A 20,359-nucleotide genomic window follows, 5' to 3' on the forward strand; every position below is an offset into this window, starting at 1 on the left:
AGCCATTAGGGAGATATTAGATTATCTTTAAAGATCTAGCAAAGACATGAAAAATCCAACCAAACAGTGGAGTGAGTCAGTTATAATAATTTTAGTGGAAGTAAAGTCACAGGTCTATTTTAAATGAGATTTTAAAAAATAAGTAATAATATGAAATGAACCAAAGTCCTCGTAGAAGAGATGAATATTTTTATGCCTTATAAGGCACAAAAAGAACCAGAATTTTAATCTTAGTCAAAAACTCTGTTTCATAAGTAATTACAGTCCACTGCAAATATAGATACAACAATTTCCTTAGTGGGATCTTTTATCCCAAGAAGATTTAAAACAAGGTACAAAGATAATAAAGCCCATTACTGTGTACCAGTCAAGTCACAGTGTTAGTTATTTTTGTGTTAAGCTCAGGAATAGGTTTTGTAATAATTGGGACAATCTCTGTATATTTGGCATATCAGAGCAAATGTACGATGTAAACTCTAATTGAGTAACTGATTTTCAGACTCGTGAACTCTTAAGGTTGAAAGATAAAAATTTTTTACTAATTTTGTAAACAGTGTTGGATAGTTTAAGAGAATTTAAGATTAACCATTTATTTATAATTTAAGGTTTATTAGAGTTGTTTCTGTATTCGGGAAAGTGTGCTTGGTTAGACTTTTAATGTATTTATAATTTTCGCAATTTATATCTAATTAGCAAATCATTCACTTAATTTAGTTTTTCAAATGAAATTATTCAGATGCTGAAATTCTTTATCATTGTTCAAGGTGGCAAATGATAGGCTGACTTTTTATGTAAAAACTACTTTATAAAATTACCTGAACAAGGGCATAGAAGATCTTGAAAATCTGTTTCTGGATGAGGACAGACTGATCAGATTGATCAGAAAGAAGCTGAATAAATCGGTCCTTCAGAACTGGCAGGAAATGCTGCATTGCCGCTACCAATGGACTCCGTTCCTCTGGTTTCTTATACCTTTGGGTAGGAATACAAACTAATTCTGTGAGAATTTACTCACAATTTTACTTACATATTTATGACATATAAACTTAAACTATTTGTCTGTTCATACAAATATAAGCAAATACTTCCTAAGCAACTTTATACTCCTAGAAAGAAAAAGAAAAACCTATGGAATCAAACCACAAGCAAAAGCAACTTGAGAAAAACCTCAAATAATAACAATATCTTAAGTTTACTGAGCATTTATTATGAGGTAAATACTCTTTAAGGTCCCATTAGTATCCTCACCCCTGTAGCAGAGGAAACTGAAGCACAGAGAAGTTAAGTATCTTTCCCAGTGTATACGTCTAGGTATGAACCTCAGCGGCTTCAGGATCTGCCCTGTTAACCACTTCACTATGCTCTAACTATGAATAGTGATACAACTGAGAAACTACAATAATATGGCTTTTAAACATTAGCAGCTTATCAATATGAAACAGATTATATATTATCATCGTTAAATAAATTACTTATCAAGAGCATTAAGGCAGAAGTGGCATCTATAAAGCAGATATTCTACTTCGAAAAGCAGTATAAATCAGTTTTTTTGTAACCTTTTTGGCAACAAAACCTGATCTCAACAGGCTATTTATGATCTCTATTTATCCCATTTTGGAGTGAATATTCACATATTTTATAGCAGATATAATAATGTGTTTGACCTCTGGGTACTGGTACGGTACATTTCAATATGAGTGTTACACAACATGTATTATGTGAACCTTCTGATTACCTTTTCAGAAAAATCCTGAATTCTGAATCACATTTTGCTCCAAGGATATGGGTAAAGAATTGCTGACTAACTGAGACACTCCCCCATATAGATTCCAGAGCATTTTAACAGTAATGTTAAAAGGTCTATTGTTTGTTTGTTTTTAATTTTAAAATAATTGGTTTTCCCTACCAGCCTCCAGTTTTATCTACTGGTAGCTTTTCTGAAGGGAGAAAATGTCAAAAATTGAATATCTGAGAACACTTTTAAAAGGTTAAAGTACGCTCTTAAAAGGCTTGATTCTTTTTTCTTACTGGCTGAAATGAGAACCAGAGTAAACTTCTAAGAATAAAAAACACCAAGAGAAATGTTCACACTAATAATGATTAATATTATTAAACAATTAACTGACAGATTGTTTTAAATATTATTTTAGTGTACTGAGAAATTACACCTAGCATACATTTTGAAAGGTTATCTGTACATTTCTTTCAGTCAATAAAACAAAAACAATTTACAAAAGGAAGCCATTTGTACTTCCAACCTGATTAGACAAAGTATATTAATTATTGACAAAACTTCCTTTTAACAATAAAGTGAGAACTATATGATACTATGCACCTCTCTCTGTTATCCAACCCAGGTGATTACCCACATTAAGAGGGTTTGAATGCCCATTCCATGTTGGACATTCTTCTTTCCTACCTCCTTCTCTACACTGAGTAGTGGACTGGAAGTTGAGTGGTTACTAGTTGCTAATCCAGACTAATGGGTATGAAAGTAATTTATGGAAGAAAACAAATACTATTCCATAAGACCTGCAAGTTTCTGAAAGCATGAAAATGTGACACTTTAAAAGCGTACTACCACAAGACAGTTTGTCAATCTGGTGAACCATGCTCATAGGAAATTCTCAAATACTAGCCCATCGCTTTTCCATTTAAAAAAAAGTCAATGCTTCATCAGTATCTGAAAGATCATATGCAAATTCCCCATCGTGGCATTCAAAATTCTCTTTTTAACACGATCCCAACTTACCAATCCAAAATGATCCCAATCTCTCAACAAAAGTTATCCATGCCATTTAGTGGTCTCCTCACTACCCACTACGAACAGTGTATCATTTCTACCTCTGTACCTTTCTTACTTTGTTCATACTGCTCTGTGTGGTGTGACATGCCTTCCTCTTCAAATGTTCCTTCTATGCTCCTTCAACTGACAAGCATTTCCTGAGGATCTATGCTCCTGAAGGCCACCACAACTTTCAATTTCTCCATGAATTTTCTTAGAAATGTTTCAGTCCACACAGATCCCTTGTGAAAACCTTGTGCTCCACAATCAAACACTGGCTGAAAATGAACTGGAATTCCAATACTGTAGCAGCCTCCTATGTCTCCCATTTAAAAAAAATGCCTGTCACACTCTCTCCTGCTAAGATTATAGGACAGGAGAGACTTGAACCTCCTCGATGACAATGACAGCTTATTACCATTATTCTCTCTCATTTTGGTCACTCACTTACCAGAACTACAACAACTGGCACTCTGACAGAGGTTGGAGCAACAGCTGGAACATTCCTTAGCAGGAAGATGGGTAGCTGGTGGGAACACAAGAAAACACCAGTACCAGTGCTGTAAATGGTATATTTCTCTCCTGCTCAGAACAAAAGCAGCAGTTCATCAGCCACTTTGAGTTAGGACCCAAAAAGGGTGTCGGAGGCTAACTACAAGTCCCAGAATTAGAGGGCTCACAATGGCATCTGTGTAGCTGTTAGAACTGGAAATAAAGTCACCATCATGGTGTAAATGTTCCTTCCTCATAATTTTCTATCAAAACTTTCAAGTGCCTACCAATTTCACCACGTTCACCATATACTTAAGAGAAAATCTCTGCAACATCTGGCTTACTACTTTTAGTACTATACCTCAACTTTCAAGGTTCGATTTTTTTCTGGTCCCTAAACCCAGGTCTAAAATGATCCCTAAATCTTTCTTACCAATACTACTTACGTGAACTATAATTTACTCAAATATGCAAACACAGAAGCAGGTGACTATGAATCCTTCAAACACAATGATTAAAACTGATCATTGAAATCCCCATATTCTTCTTAAAGAATTCTAAGTAGGTTCTTGAAACTTATCAAGAACCCAAATTAAGATAAAAATCACAGAAAGTCAGAAATAATAACTCTAATGTTCAATGTATTCGGGGGGGGGGAAGCTTATCTTTAGGCCTTTTCAAGCACAAACTTAGGAGCCCATATTGAGGAGCTAGAGATAACCTGGGTTTTGAATAGGGAAACAAATAATGTTTAAGGAAAAAGGGCACAAGGAGTTTCATAGTTGAATCAACAGAAAAGACTGCAGAATCAGAAGAATACTATTTCAAAAGAAAATACAATTAAAATCAACATGTAATTCACTAATTTTAATATATATAAGATGTTCAAACCAATTAGCTTAAATTTCCCAAGCTTTTTCCACTTCTTAAAACTCTACAGGAATTGAGAGGGACACTTACTCATAATTTTTCACAAGCTGATAGAGGCAAAGAAGAATGCCTAGCCAACATGCACTGTTATCAGACTGAAGATAAAAGCCAATTTTGTCCACAATGGCAGTCCAGCGACTTGGATAATCATGTTTGATGATATGATGAATGCACGTAGTAAGCTGTACCCTGAAATTCAAAAATAAACAATAAGGAGGAAGAAATGTTACCTAGATAAAGTTTTGCTAATTCACACAAAGAAAAAGGTTGTTTAGAAAAAACAGGTCACTGAGCAAAAACTGTCACTACCAATTTAAAAGAAACCCAACAAATGTTACAAATGAAGGTAATTTTATTTTTCACACCTATCACCAACTGAGAAGTTCCACTTAGAACTTCAACTATTCTCATTAAAAATTCTATAAAATCATGTAAAAAACAAGAACTTTCAAATATCAAAAGGCCATACAAGGGGGAGGGTATAGCTCAAGTGGTAGAGCACACGCTTAGCATGCATGAGGTCCTGGGTTCAATTCCCAGTACCTCTTCTAAAAACAAATAAACAAACCTAATTACCCTCTCACCCCACCCCCAAAAAAGACCATCCACTATAAAGTATATGACAGCATTCTATAACTTTCTATACCTCCTTTCATCTGCTCAAAATATGTTTCACAAGCTTTTACATGAAGTTTAAAGTTTTTGGTTTTATAATGTAAAATTAAATTGCAGTAAGAAAACAAAAGAATTCTCCTGTAACAGCATTTATTAAGTTTTCTGCTACAAAAATGACAGGTTTTTATGTTTCGAAAATACCTCCTTCTACACCTCCCAAACCATGCAAATTACATACCTGCAACAATAGTTAAGTTTAAAATATATACATACCTGATGAGCTCAGGAGAGTGGATAATGGCTTCTACAATATTTTCTCGAATACAATGTCTATCTTCTTCTGGAATAGTATAAGGGGATATGTCCCCTGGTGCTGTTTCCCGATCAGGCCAATACTGTGTTATCATATTTTTCAAATAGATAACACCTAAAATATAGATCAGTTTGACAAAAGTGTATTTACTGTGAAAGAACTGTGAATATCCCTGTGTCCACACTTCAATATATTTCTTTCAGACCAGCCATTGCTAGTAAAATTATTCTTTTGAAAATCAAAATACTGCATTCTATTATTTTAAAAGTTTATAATCAAAACAAATTTAATGCTCAGCTACAATAATCACTCACAAAGTTATTAAATGTATAGCCTAAGAGATCCTGCAAGTAAACACACTATGAACAAAACTTTTTACATCCCATTTTATATCCCATTTATACATAATATTTTTCATCTGTTTTCCATAGGAAAGCAATTTAATTTTACCAAATCCATTTTCTAAATGAAGCCTCTAAAAACAAAACCACATACACATACTGATAGTTTCTCTAATTAATAACCCTGCTATGTAGGCTGAATGTTTGTGGCCCCCCAAATTCATACTGAAACCCTAACCCCCAATGTGATGCAGGGATGAGGCCTCTGGTAGGTGATCAGGTAATGAGGGCTCTGTCCTCATGAATGGGATTAACGCCCGTGTACGAGACACCCCGGAGAACGTCCTCCCCTCTACCACACAAGGTTCTGTGAAATTCCCAAAGCCTCCACCTTAGACTCCCAGCCTCCTGCTGTGTGTAAGCCATAAAGTCTACAGTATTCTGTCACAGCAGAGTGACCAAGACACATAATGGCTGTCCTTTTTATCACAGAAAAACTACAGTCTAGACTATAAATCTAAGCCTTTCAATCATACACCACAATCACACCACTTTAAATTCATGTTACTTTATGGCAGAATTAGCTGTGTTCAGAAATTAAAGATTACTATTTTCTTTCAGTCCTCATACTGCCATCCTGTACATCACTAATTAACTCTGACTGAACTAACTTGCTAACAATGCTTTTTACCCAGCCTTCTCCACCCAAATGAGATTCCTCAATCACAGATGTACAGGGTGTACAGGAAAGGGAAATTATTCAAAATTAACTAATTCCTAAATTCTGCAAAACATTGACTCTTCTCTGATTAGTAATTAACTCTTACCTGGAGTCCTGTATCTATTCAAATAAGAGTAACTGATATAATTACGATTCTTATATTCTATTTTGCTTTATCTTGGAAATTAAAATACCCCATCTTATAGCATTTCAAAAAAATTGTAACTACAGATTAAAATAACCTTCAACAAAAGCTTTAAGATAAACCACATCTACAGTAAAGAACACTGACTCAGTATGTGGAACTGACTTATTTCAAATTAATACCATTTTATTCTTTAGCTCCAAAACAGAACGAAGATAAATTAAGACTTGATACAGCCCCTATGTCTTCCAGATACAGCCTCTGAGTATTTCTATCATAATGCACAAAGGAATTGGCTATATATACTTTATACAATTTTGATTCAGTATTTTAAAAATTATTTGGTCCAACAAAACACATAAATAAGTGAGAAGTGCACTGCAAGAATCTCATGATTCAGTCTACTCCATCCAGAATGCTTGAACTCTGCTACAAAGACCGAACGAATCTTTCAAACTCTAGCAGATGAAACCACCATACGCTATGCACTACAGAGTATCATTCTACTATTACAAGAATGTAATTTTTAAAGTAATGATTGTATTTTTAAAATCTAGACCAATTCCATAGTTTGGCTGCTTCTGGTTTTTGTACATACTAATAAACAACTTTCTAGTGGAATTTAATTTTACTAATACACATAATCAAGTCTCTAACGTGTTAAGGATCCCTCATAAAAGCCAAACACTTTCAACATTTTAGTAAAAATTCGAGATTTAAAGGCAAAAATTCTTATCTAAAAAAAATAAATGGGAAAATGTCAACTTCATTAGTTAAAAGAAATGATAGTTAAGATAATCACAATAACCTTATCCTATTTAATGAGAAAATTTTTTTAAAGATTTACTGCTGACCAGGGTCCAGTGAAATTACTGAATTTTATGGGCACAAAAAAATGTTCCATTTTCATGCTACTTATATACCAATTAAAAAAATCATAAGCAACTTATATTCATTTATTCATTTACTGAGTATCTTCAGTGTGTCAGGCAATACTTTAGGCACTGGGAATACAATAGTTAATCAAACAGACCTGAGATTAAACTGAGAAATGGTTCACTGGCACATTATGGTTAATTATTGAGCCATTAAAATATACATTTTAAGACTAACACTATGTAAAGGAAAATGATTATTATACATTAAATAAAGAAAGCAAGGGAAAAAAATTTTTAACAAAATTGGTATAGGGAAAAAGTACAGGAAGAAACAACCCCAGAATACAACTGGCGTTTCTAGAATAGTGAAGTTATTGGCACTTTATATTTCCTACTGCTAATAAATTAAGTAACAAGACATTAAAGATGTGAATTACATTATTCTTCAGACTAACAGATAATATCAGAAGTAGTATGCCACATGTTCATAGATTTCATTTGATACTCAATATCTTATTAAAACTGGAACTAAGAAATGGTGCCTTTTATTTTTCTATTTTCAGATTCTTTTCCATTATAGCTATTACATGAAACTGAATAGTTTTCTGTGCTATACAGTAGGTCTTTGTTGTTTATCTATTTTATATATAATAATGTGTATCTGTTAATCTCAAAACTCTAATTTATCCCTCCCTCTCCTTTCCCCTTTGGTAACCAGTTTGTTTTCTATGTCCACGAGTCAGAAATAGTACCTTTTAAATAGTTAAAACAAAACAGTAATAGCAAATAGCAATAAGGAACAATTGCATTAAAAAAGGTTTCTATCTTAGAATCATCCATCATGGAAGGAAATAGGGGATAGTGAGAATCTTTTAATAAACCCCCTCAAATTCTTTCCAGCTTCTTTTTCAATTCAATGAAATATCACATTCCTTTAAACCCTGCCACCAAATGTCAAGGCACTTGCAGCAGCTTGTAGTAAACACATGAGGGCAAACCAATGTTTAGGAAGGAGAATCACTGAAGGGCCTTTAAAGATACTTCTGCTATTCAACTGTGAACCTTTTAAACAATATTATTTACATACATCAAACAAGATAATTCAGAAAACTTGCCTGCCTGTCTCACAGGTAAATCCAGTTGTTCCGACATAGTAATCTGAAGCAGTGTTGAAACAAAATTCAGAGACTTGTGTGCCTACAAACAAACAAAAACATTTTAAATTTCTTAAAGTAAATATTCACAGTACTCTATTTCATGACTTGTCTAGTACAAAAGGCTCTCCTCCACAAGTTGGTCCCAGCCTTACTTTTTATCACTCATGTATAAGGAACTCAAAAAAATTCAGTAACCGAACTCCTAAAACTTTCAGATGTTTGTATTTGCCTGATACCACTGCATTTTCCATTTATCCCAGGTGGCATCCTTAACCTACACAGGTGGCAGCAGTTTAAAAACACTGACTTCTGTGATAACCTATTTTCCCACTTGAGTAATAATTTCTCCATAGAGACGTTCTATTAAGTAGCTAGACAAAAACTAAATCAGTAAAACTTAATAGCCTGAGGGGTGGTTCCCAAAGTGCTAATAATGCTTTATTTCTTTATATGGCTATTTTATAAAAGTGTATAGTTTGTGAAAATTAATCAGCTATACCCTCATGATCACTTTTCTGCATGCACGTTACAGTTCAATAGAATATTAACAATGAACAGCTTTGAACATACAGTAAAAGTAGGATACAAACTATATCATGATCATTTAGGAAGTATATTTATATGAATATGCAATGCAACATATACAGAAAAGAATGAAATACACCAAAAATGCCAGTAAGTTATATCTGGGGTGATGGGATTAATAGAGGAGCTAGTCTATATATTTTCTGTTTTCCAAATTTTATGCTATGATCATGGGTTAGTTTCATTAACAGTACAAAAGAGTTACTTACTAATTCCTAAATGTCATATTTGCTTTTGATTTTTTAAAAAGAACTGAAATCCCTTCTTGTATGTTTTCTCAGTTTCATTCCCTCTCCTCTGATATAACCACCAGGTATAATGTCATCTCCTTTCAGTCCAAGCTTTAGTATTTTTCCACACATGTTCACATGGACAATAGTGATTTTTTTTTAAAGTTTCCTCTTTACAGACTTTTCATTCATTCTACAAACAGAAAAATTTCCCTTTGGATATAAAAAATGTCTTCCACATTAGACCCAGAGTGATACTTCATTCATTCAGTCACTCTACAAATTATTTATTTAGGTGTTCTTGGTATAAGACAGTATGCCTCAAGCTGAGAATACAGGGTTGAACAAGAAAATGAAGCTCCAATGACCTCATGGAAACTTAACAGAGAAGGAAAACAAGATAATAAAGGTAAATGGAAGTAGAAGACACTATGGAAAAACCAAAAGTACAACTCCTAACCCAGAAGTAAAGCTTAAATTTAAGATATGAACAGAAACAGTTAGGTAGATGAAGGGGAGGAATTTACACTTTCCAGTACTCTAAATAGATCTGAACAGTTAACCACTATCACTTTCTTGAAACACCTATGTAATTCATACACCACTTTTCCTGGTACCTTCTCATGCTCCTTGGCTCATTTCTCATTCTATCTACAAATGTTAGAACCTGGTGCCAGGACTTAGACTATCTTTTCTACTCTCCAGCTGAATTCATCCAACGCCTATCTTTAAATTCTATCAATATGTCAAATATGTTATTTCCAGTCCAGATCACTGTAACAGACCTATTCAACATCCCTACCTTCGTTAGCTCACAGGATTCTCAAATTATGTCCAAATCATCTTTTTCCCTAAAAGCTGTGTTTCGGCTTCCTTGTATCATCTCTCCCAAACCCTGTCATCACTACCCTCAAAGTTATTCACGTCTGAAAACTGAATCTCATCTTTAATACTTCAATTTTCTTTATCCCAATTCAATACATCAGGCCCTGTCAATTCTATATCCAAAATGCTTGTATAATTAATATATCCTTTTTCTCCATTCCCATTAACACCAACCTAGTCCAAGTGAAGATTATCCACCCCCGCCAACCATTATCCATCTCGTAGTCAATGATCTTCAAAATTCTAAACTAATCCCCTTTAAACAAACCTTTTAACAATTTTCTACTCTATTTCCTAAGCCTAAAAGGCCACGTATTATCTTATCCCTGCTCATTTCTTCAGCCTCATTGAAAGAAACCTTCTCATCCCCCACTGCCCCACCTTAGCAGCCTTCTTTAGGTTCTTTCAACAACAAACATATTACCCCATTTCAGAGTCTGTGTACATGCTGTGACTTTCTACCTACAACACTCTTCTCTCTAATGCTTCACCAGAGTTAATTGGTCCATAACTTCACATTCTTTATCTCAGCTGAAACATTCCCTTAAAGAAGCATTTCCTCATTGATCACTATGGGCTCCCTATTACTCTCATAAGCGCCAAGGTTTTTTATTTCATAATACTTATTACATATTTACAATTATTATATCCATAGAGTGGCTTTATATCTGCCTCTCCTATTAGACTTCAAGCTCCACTGGGAGTAGGGACTTTATTGTTTGTATACCCAGTTCCTCTTATGTTCGGCATTTAAAATATTCAAATATTTATTAAAAGAATAAATGAATCAACAACAAAAAAAGTGCCTTGGAAGTAGCTGTAATCACCTAGGGGCAGTGCAGGACAAAAAAGTGTATTATATTTTAGGGGTAGACTGATAAGCCCACAAAGGCCACTACTATGGCATGTTTTAGGACATTAGTATTACAGTATATATCTTATATCCTGCATCAAATTATGAACTCCTGGAATGAACTGCTAGAATCAGTTAATAAATATAGGGGATGTCAGTCCCTACATTTTTTAACTTTTGAGCAAATTGATTCAGCAGATCAAAGTTACAAAATTAGTATAACAAAATCTACTTCACAGGCTAGCTCCAAGGAATATATACAGAAAATATTTGAGCAAATATCAAGACACACTAAATGTTACGTTGTTTACAAACCCATACACAAGAGAATCTCATCTTTCTCAGAAAGTATATTCTAAAGTCAGTAGGACATAAACCAATTTTGTCAAATTACTTTAGTTCCTTTAATCACTCATAAAATACAGCACGTTGTTTTTATATATATATACAACATTCTCTTGAAGTTCCCAAAACTAAGCCTTTCCTTCTGAGTTAAAAAAGACTGCTTTCTATAATTGGAACCCCAAGTGAAATTGTTGGTTTATGTTTAGGAGTCACTTTTAAACAATGAAAACCACACAAAGCACCACTGTTTTTGTTGGCTGGACACATAATTAGCTATATGTGAGTTAAAAGTGAACATATGCCCCTCACTGTATCTTCCTATAGCACAAAAGGTACTACATAAATGTTACATTAACAAAGGACCTTTACCAATTTCTAACTTCTTAAGGTTTAAATAAAACAAAACAAACAAAAAATCAGAAGAGTACTTGAAGGAAACCAAGGTAAATATTTTTTAACATCTTGGTGGGAAAAACCTAAGCATGATATCAAAAGATGAAAGCCATGAAATAGTTTTAGTGTCAAAGAGATAAAAAGTAAAACTTTTTAAGCTCCCTCCATCAGTATAAATAATGATGAAAAAAATCTGCAACATCTGAGGAAGAGTTAATCACTCCAAAACAAAAATTAGCAAATATATGCAATCAAAATACAAAAGAATCAGTACAACTGGACAAGACAGTCCTAACCCAAAACAATATGTGCAAAGCACTGGTGAAGATATTAAAAAAATGGAACTCACACTGCTGGTGGATGTATAAAACGGTACAATGATTAAGTATCTGACACGCACCTGTCTTACAGCCTAGCAATTCCACCCTTATATATCCAAAAGAAGTAAGTGCTTAAGTCCATAATAATACAAGTGAATGTATAAATAAATTGTTGTACAATGAAATACTATACAACAACTTAAAAAAATAAAACCAACCTATGGAATCAAGCAATAATATAGATCTCAAAAACATGTTGAGAAAGAAGGCAGACTATATCACACAGCATGTGATTCTATTAATATGAAGTTTGAGGACAGGCAAGTCCAATCTATAGTTAACAGAAGTCTGAATAATGGTAATCTGGAGAAAGGTATGATTAGGAAGAGTTTCAAGCAAAAATTCTAGGCCTATGGGAATGTTTTATCTATCAATCTATCTTCATCTGGAGAGTGATACTTAGGTAAAAGCTCACTGAGATGTGCATATTTTTGAGTTTTGTATTATATATAAATTATCCCTCAATTAAAAGAAAAAAATTCAAGACTACTTTTATCTGAACATTCATTATTCATAATAGCCCCAAAGTGGAAACAACCCAGATGTCCATCAACTGATGAGTGGATAAGCAAAATGTGGCATATCCATATATACAAGCAACATTATTCAGTAATAAAAAGAATGAAGTACTGATACACGCTACAACATGCATGAACCTCAAAAACATTACGCTGTATGAAAGAAGACAGTCACAGAAGACTATAGATTGTATGACTTCATTTATGTGAAATCTCCAGAATAGGTTATGGACAGTTAGTATGGCCTGGGGGTGTCAGGGAGGAATGGGGTTTCTTTTTGGGGTAATGAAAAGGTTCTAAAGTTTGTCATGATGGCTGTGTAACTGAATATACTAAAAACTATTGAACTGGATACTAAAGTGGTTGAATTCAACACATTAATTTTTTTAAAAAAATCAACAAAACTAAACATTGAAAGAAGCACTTATCAGTTTATTACTCTTATTTTAAGTCACTTTGAATGCCTTCTAAAACACTCCAGCATAAATTTAAAAAGTGCAACTGACAAAAAAAGTGTTACTTTCAGACAATTGAGCTAGGACTAAGGGTAAGAAAGGATACTGTCAGTGGGATTAGCACAAACAATCTCAACCTGGGACATCTATCTACTGGCCCCATCCAACTGAAATCTCTAATGCAGGAAGCCTTATACTCTCCCAAAGAAGGTTAACAAATGGACTTAAATTAGTACTAAGTATCAGACATCAGATCCTCAAGAAAACTGAGACAGAAAGTAGATTTGCCATCGCTTGGGGCTGGGCTGGGAATTACCATAAACTGGAAAGAGGCATCATATTGGGATAATGGAAATGTTCCAAAACCGGATTGTGGTGGTAATAGTTGTACAACTCAATAAATCTACTAAAAATCACTAATTTTCACTTAAAACAAGTGAAGTTTACAGTACATAAATTATACCTCAAAATAAAGTTTAAAAACAGGAAGGAAAGGGCCCACAGATCTGTAAAATTATAAAACACAAATCAAATAAAGACATATATTAACTGTTCAAATTAGGAAAAAAATATTATTTCAACCACTGGTTAATCAACAACTTTCTGGCATTCTTGGATATAACAAACTATCACATATTAAGAAGAATTTCTAAATTCACATGGTAACTATTATTACAGCTATTAATTATCATATATTTTAAAGATCTTTGTAATTTCATAATTTAAAAAATAAATTTAAGTTAAAATATCACTAACATCAATCTTTAATCACATAAACCCCTTAAAATGTGAGTAATTATGGTGTTACTGTCAACAGTTCGGCAAATACTGATTAGGCTTCAGAAGATGCTACAATAAATCTTTCATATGAGTCAAAGTATAAATGTAACTTCTGGATGCTAATACTAATTATAGGTCCCTCTTCAAGCTGCAGGCTTCTAGCAAAGAACCAGGAGAACTAAAGCAACAGATGGGTCATTATATGCCATTAGTTGAGGTAAAACTGCTAATACTCAGGTTTAAAAACTGTTAACCATAACAAAAAACTACCTTTCTAAACAATTTCTTACCTTCTAATTATTCTCATCAGCCCAGATAATTCAACATTCATCCTTAACCCACCTCATCAAAATTCTTCAATAGCCCCAACTCCATCTCTATCTACTTTAACTCCACTTACCAGTACTTACAAAGTGTCAGATACTATAGAGATAAAAGATCACCACTATAAAGTAGGACGGGAGACTAATTCTAATTAGACTGACAGGTCACTTTTTATTAGACCCTAAAGAACGTGAATCCACAGAGAGCAGAGAAAAGATTTTTAAAAGGAAAAGAAGTATGGGTTATGTTAAAGAGACAGAGAATGAAAGCGAACAGTGAAAGACAAAAATGAATACGTAAATTGTGACCACATCAAAATTTATTAAGTGTGAACTTTTGGGGGAAGTTTTTACATGATCAGATCTATGCTGTAGGAAGATAAGGTCCTGAACCAGTATGAAGGATGTAATTCTAAGATAGACAATAAAACATTATAGGTAGAAAACTATTATTACTTTAATAACTAATAACAGGCCTGAAAAACTTCTACCCCACAGTTTCCCCTACTCCCCAAGTCTAACTATAAAAAAAGAAAAAATACATATCTCATAAACAAATGCCCCTGACCCTACTCCCTTTAAGCCTACAATCTTATTCCTGCCCCCTTACTAGCATTTCACTCACTAACCTTGCAATAAGAAATTTGTTTTCTCCAAAGCTACCAATATTTTAAAAGCTCCCCACCTATCCCCCCGCCAAAGTCTTCATTTTACTTTAACTTCCCTCATTTAGAAATGTCAACAATCCTTTCTTTTTCTAATAGCTTTTTACTTATTATAAAAGAAATTCATGCTTACTGGTAGAAAATCTATGAAATTTATTTAAAGTAAAAGGAAACTAAGTTACCTCAAACACCAATCTTCTTACTTACTTCCTTTTCTCGACTTCCTCCCACTGTTATGCACAATTCTTCAGCCTCCTTTTCCCTGTTTCTCAAAGTCCCCAAAATGGACATGGTCTAATGGGTAGCCTGCCAGTCCACCCCACAAATTACTCAGTGACTAAAAGAAAAACCCACTTTGAATCAAGCTTATCGTTAATGTGCCACAGACAGAAACAGTAAGTAAAATAATATATGCAACAACTATGTCTGAAAAAGAAAATTGCTTTCTTATAAATATTTACATGGTATTATCTTTCTTTCAGATCTTTAACATGCTGTGTCACTGAATACCTTCCTGTCTAACAGTCCAAGAATCCAGGGACTTTCCCTCTTCCTAATTCTTAACAGTATCTACTTTATGATATTTCTAATTAAGGAATGTTACCTGCTCAGACTACAAGATACTTTGTCTTCCAAAAATATATACCATACTCTCATAAATATTTGCTGAATTTCTAGACATGCCAAATCGTCCCATAAACGTGTTATCACTTTACATTTCTCCAGATCTAAGATTTTCATTAATTAAACAGTTCATAAGCCTTTAATAAAATAAAGTTAACCATTTATAAATAAATATATCACTTCCAGTAGTAATAGCAATCATCTGTGAAGATTCCAGATATGACTTAGGAAGCTCATGAATTTTAAAGATAAACACAAAATATCAAGAAACTTATTAAAGCTAAGTCCTCTTACTTTTTTTCACAGAAAGCATTTGAAAAAGCAGCATTTCTGCCTACATAACCATTTTATAGCACATTAAGCTTAGGAATTGAAGGTTTATAAGAGATTTAAATGAGATTTATGGTTAGGAAAAATTTTAGTTTCAGGTTGTAAGAGCTTAACAGAAGGAGATGAGCAGTATGACTAAAGGTCTGCATATAGAAAGTTTTCCACTGAAGAATGCTGGCAGCTAAAGCAAGAAGAGAGCAGAGACATTAATGTCTGTTATAGTAATCTGCCAAAACCTTCAGAGTTATTTTTTTCTTACAAATGAAGAAACAAGTATTTCTGAGTGTGTGTGTGTGTGTGTGTGTGTACATGTGCCAGCATGTGCATACAGGCAGGAAAGGACAGTCCTTGTATCCAAGAGCAGTCTCTCAAATGTAAGAAACAGTTAATGTTGAATGAAAGAATACCAAATGCATATTCTAGAGTACCTAAATAATTTTAATTGCACTTCTACATATACTAGAATACATAGCTTAAAATTTAAATAAGTGACAGATCTCTGTAACACAAATCTATTTTAACAACTCAAAGATGAGTATTCTTAACATTTCTAACTTACTCATTTCTCTTTGCATTCAACAAATATTTACTGAGAGCCTATAATGTGCCAGGCACTGTGCTTATAACAGTGCCAATTTTCATGCTGCAATAATGCTATCTACTAGTGATCTCAGTGTCCAAATAATATGTACTTGTGTTCTTTCTCCCTTAGTGCTGATCATTTTCCACTGATATGTACAACTACTAAGTTAGTAAATGGAGATAGGAAATGAAATGTACTGCCTATTGAATTGGTTAATCAACTGGCACTTAAACAATAGTTCAAATAATGTGGAGAGAACTTAATAGGTGCCAAATGCTTTCCCAAAATGTTTACATCCATCATCTCACTCAACACACACAACAAAATGACATACCATACTATTACCACTTTCATCTTACACATAAGGAAAATGATGCTTAGAGGTTAAATAACTTTTCTAATATCCTCCAGCAAGTATAAAAATCTTTCAGTAGCTAAAAAAAAATCAAATGGCTAAGGGAGTTTTCAATTATACTTATACTTTTAAATGATTTTCTTCAATCTTTAAGGCAAAGCTTGTTAGATGGAAGATATTTCAAATTGTGATACAACAATGAACAGTGGGTTCCAAATAATAACAGCAGTTCAAGAAAGATAAAAATTTGTAACATATTACACAGTAAGTCAGTAGGGAATACTAAATAAGATGTATCTTGAAAATATCTGCCAAAAAGAGTGTCCCTACTGTGTCTTTAACAATCTAATGAAAGTTTAATTTTATCTATATGTAATATAAAAAAGCATATAAACACCCTAAAAATCCTTGAAGTGGACGTGGTACAAGAGATCCAAAGCCTATATTGTTATCTATAGACAGTAAAGCCTACCATCGACAACCAAAGAATTGCAGTAACAAAAGACAAAAATTCCTGACCTCATGAAATTCAAAAATTATACTGGGGAAAACAATAAGTAAAATACATATGATAAATCAGTACTATAGAGAAAAATAAGAGAAGGAAGATAGAGAGTGTGGTAGTCAGATCAGCTCCTTATGGATGTGGAGACAGTTGATAGAAGTGACAGAACAAGTCTAGGAGATAACTGACTAGGAGGGGGTTACAAGCAGATGGAATCACTACAAGATGAGCGCACTTTTGTTTCGTTTTTAAACTACCTGCACTATAATGCTTTGATAACATTTATAATTTTTACAGTTAGTGATTACTTCACTTAGCTGAAGAGATCCATTCAAATGTCAACTGATCTTTTTCTTTAACTAAATGAATCAAGATGTAACTTCAATGAATGAGACATCACAGAATGATCGGTTTACCCTATCTTATCCAAAGCAAGAGCTTGTCAGAAATAAAATGTTACTTTCTTATTCTCACTACAGTCAAGCTTCTTGAAGACTTATCTGGGATATATTTCCTAAATCAAAGTTCTGCCACAAGGAAGTCAAGGCAAAAAGTATTCAAACGAAAGCATTTCATTAAAATGGAATCAAGATAAGAAATGAGAATAAATATTCTAATTAATAGAAAAGTTACCTAAGGAAAATTACTGAAAAAAATCTAGGTGCAATAATTGAAAGAAATTCTGCAAAATGTAAATAGCTAACAATCACAGAAACACGGACCAAATATCAAGTTTTCTTCGACAGAAAAGGTAAGCAGCGTTCACTATTCTGGAGTATTCCAAAACCCTAACAGGAGCTTAACAGTTAAGTAAAAAATGCTTTGAATATTATTTTGATTATTTATCTCCCCAAAACTAGCTTGTGAAATACTTACCCCAGATCTCTACTACAAGACATGAGTACCTACAACTCAACATTCAATACCCACTAGAGGAATAAATTTCAAATTTGCAGGGCATATTATTCAATTTTTCCACAAAGGAACCAATTTTTTCAAATAATAATTTTTAAAATTAATAACTACACACAAGTATGTTTAGTCAAAATAATGTGCTTTAGGGTAAAGTAATGGTAGAAATCACTATTACTAAACTTTTAGTGTCTCAAGACTTATATGCATAAACACATTATGAACAAAATAATGTTCATCTTAATCTGTCAATCACTAAACAAATCAAAATAAAAAGTGATCCATATCTCCCTCCACAGTTTAGTAATGGTTCAAAGTGGGGATTTCTTTCAACTTACTATTTTATATCCAAAAGAAAGCTAACCTCCCAAGGTGACTTTGAGCCTAGAAATTTAAGCATCACTCTTGGCATGATCTAATGGTTTTATTTACACATAAAATAGATTTAACTTTTTGTTTTGAAATAATCTTACACTTAGTTTGTCTAAATTCTGTAGGTGGTCCTAAAATATTAGTTCTTTGAGGCCAGAGATGTTTAAAACAGAATTGTATCTTGAAGATATTCAATTAGAAATACTCTTGGAAGTCAATATAAATAATGCTGTTTAATTACGTACCTATCAGTTAAGAGTATAAAATAACTGAATTTCTCTTTTAAAGAGGGACTTCTCTTTACGTTAAAAAAAAAAAAAAAAGAGTACACTAAACCTCACTAAAGCTGGGCAAATACATAGGAAGGCATAGGAAGTGACAGCGATCCTTTTAAGAAGTCTTTAAAATACTCACTAGAATATAAGTTTCTGAAATTCAGAAACAAAGAACGAAACTGAAGATAGTACAATAAAGTACCCACATAATAAGGCTGTTTTCCAAAGGGTGGTCTCCCCAAAAAATATGAGGAAAAAAGAAGTTCATATGGAGCTTGGCACATTTCAAGGCACTCTTACAGTCTCCCTTGACCGTTCCAGCAACGCTGTGGCCTAATTTTATGAATGGGAAAAACTCAGCATCATAAGATTGAGCGACTTGCCCAAGGTCAGTCAAGAAATTAGTGGTGCAGCTCTACCTAGAAGGGTGCACTTCACCTGACACTTTTCAATACATCGCCCTGCCTCCCCGACTGAGGCGTTATTAGAGTAAAAGAGCAGTGAATCAGACTCCTTTAGGTATCCGCACTACCCTCACCCGGCCAGAGAGGCGGGGGTTCGCCTCTGAAGGCGCTCCCCAACAGCTCGGCCGGAGAGAAAGTTGTGCAGGTCACCGATCAGCCCAGTTAAGTGACAAGCTGACAGGCGCAGCCCCCAGTGGATCAGCTCTGCATTCCCAGGAGCCCCTCCAAATCCGGCGCCAGCGAGACTGCTCCCGGAAACGTCTGAAAAACCTCCCGGTGACTTTCGCCCCCTCCTGGGCGCGAGGAACGAGCTGGGAATGATCCAGAGGGCGGCCGGCCACCCGAGCCAGCCATGTGTCCAGCCCGTCACGCCCGCCTCGCCTCAGCCGGCTCTCATGCCTCGACCGCAGCCAGAGGCCCAGCTCAGGATCCAACGCAAAGGCTGCCTTGGCCGCCGCCACCGCCGCCGCCGCCGCAGCAGCCTCAGGGCCCTGGCATGGCACTCGCTGTCAGGTCCCCGCCCCACCCCTCCAGTTGGGCCCCTCGGCCACGCCGTCCGCGCCTCTGGCCAGGCCCAGAGGGCTCGGCCTGCCAGAGTCCGCCCGCCCGCCGCCTGCCGCCGCCGCCAGCCCGGCGTCCTTACTTCATTGAGCTGGCGCTCCGCGGCCTCACGCAGGGCTGGGTCCATGGTGCCCCGCAGGGCCTCGATAATGGTGTTCGGGTCCATCGCAGGGCGGACGCGGTCAAACCCGGGACTCGGGTGCTACTGGGCCAGGAATAGCGCCGCTCACTGCGCACATGGACCCGCCGCACTCCGCAGCGGCAACCGGCGCGAAAGGAAAGAGAAGCGCCAAGGCCCCGGATAGAACCTCTTCTCCTCGGCGTGGAGGCGGGAGATGCTCCGGCCACTTCCTGTCGGCGCGCTCGCAGAGAACCTTGGGAGTTGTAGTCCACTTGTGCGGTCCGCAGCCCACGTGGCCCTGAGCTGTCGATCCTACGGACGAGACTTACTATTCAAAAAGAAAAAATGTTCAAAGTACACAGAAAGAAAATTAAAACAATGAATTACAAAGATTTCACGTAATAATATACCTATGGTGGCCATAAGGTAAGTCTGATGCAATGTGTGATGCTAGCAGCTGTGTAATTG

The 20,359-nt window shown here is 35.1% G+C and overlaps 1 protein-coding gene across 1 annotated transcript in view; it reads right to left on the reverse strand.

Moving 5' to 3' along the window:
• Positions 1-20,095, reverse strand: part of IPO7 (importin 7) — a 38,121-nt gene extending 18,026 nt beyond the window's left edge. Inside the window, exons 1-5 of the mRNA XM_032489046.1 lie at positions 19,853-20,095; positions 8,336-8,417; positions 5,096-5,249; positions 4,238-4,396; positions 816-972 (exon numbers count right to left, since the gene is read on the reverse strand). Coding sequence (XP_032344937.1) covers positions 816-972; positions 4,238-4,396; positions 5,096-5,249; positions 8,336-8,417; positions 19,853-19,936 — 636 coding nt within the window. The 5' untranslated portion in view covers positions 19,937-20,095. The remainder of the gene's footprint in view (positions 1-815; positions 973-4,237; positions 4,397-5,095; positions 5,250-8,335; positions 8,418-19,852) is intronic.
• Positions 20,096-20,359: the final 264 nt, after the last annotated feature.

The sequence above is a fragment of the Camelus ferus genome, chromosome 10 (assembly GCF_009834535.1).
Source record: "Camelus ferus isolate YT-003-E chromosome 10, BCGSAC_Cfer_1.0, whole genome shotgun sequence".
Classification (NCBI taxonomy): domain Eukaryota; kingdom Metazoa; phylum Chordata; class Mammalia; order Artiodactyla; family Camelidae; genus Camelus; species Camelus ferus.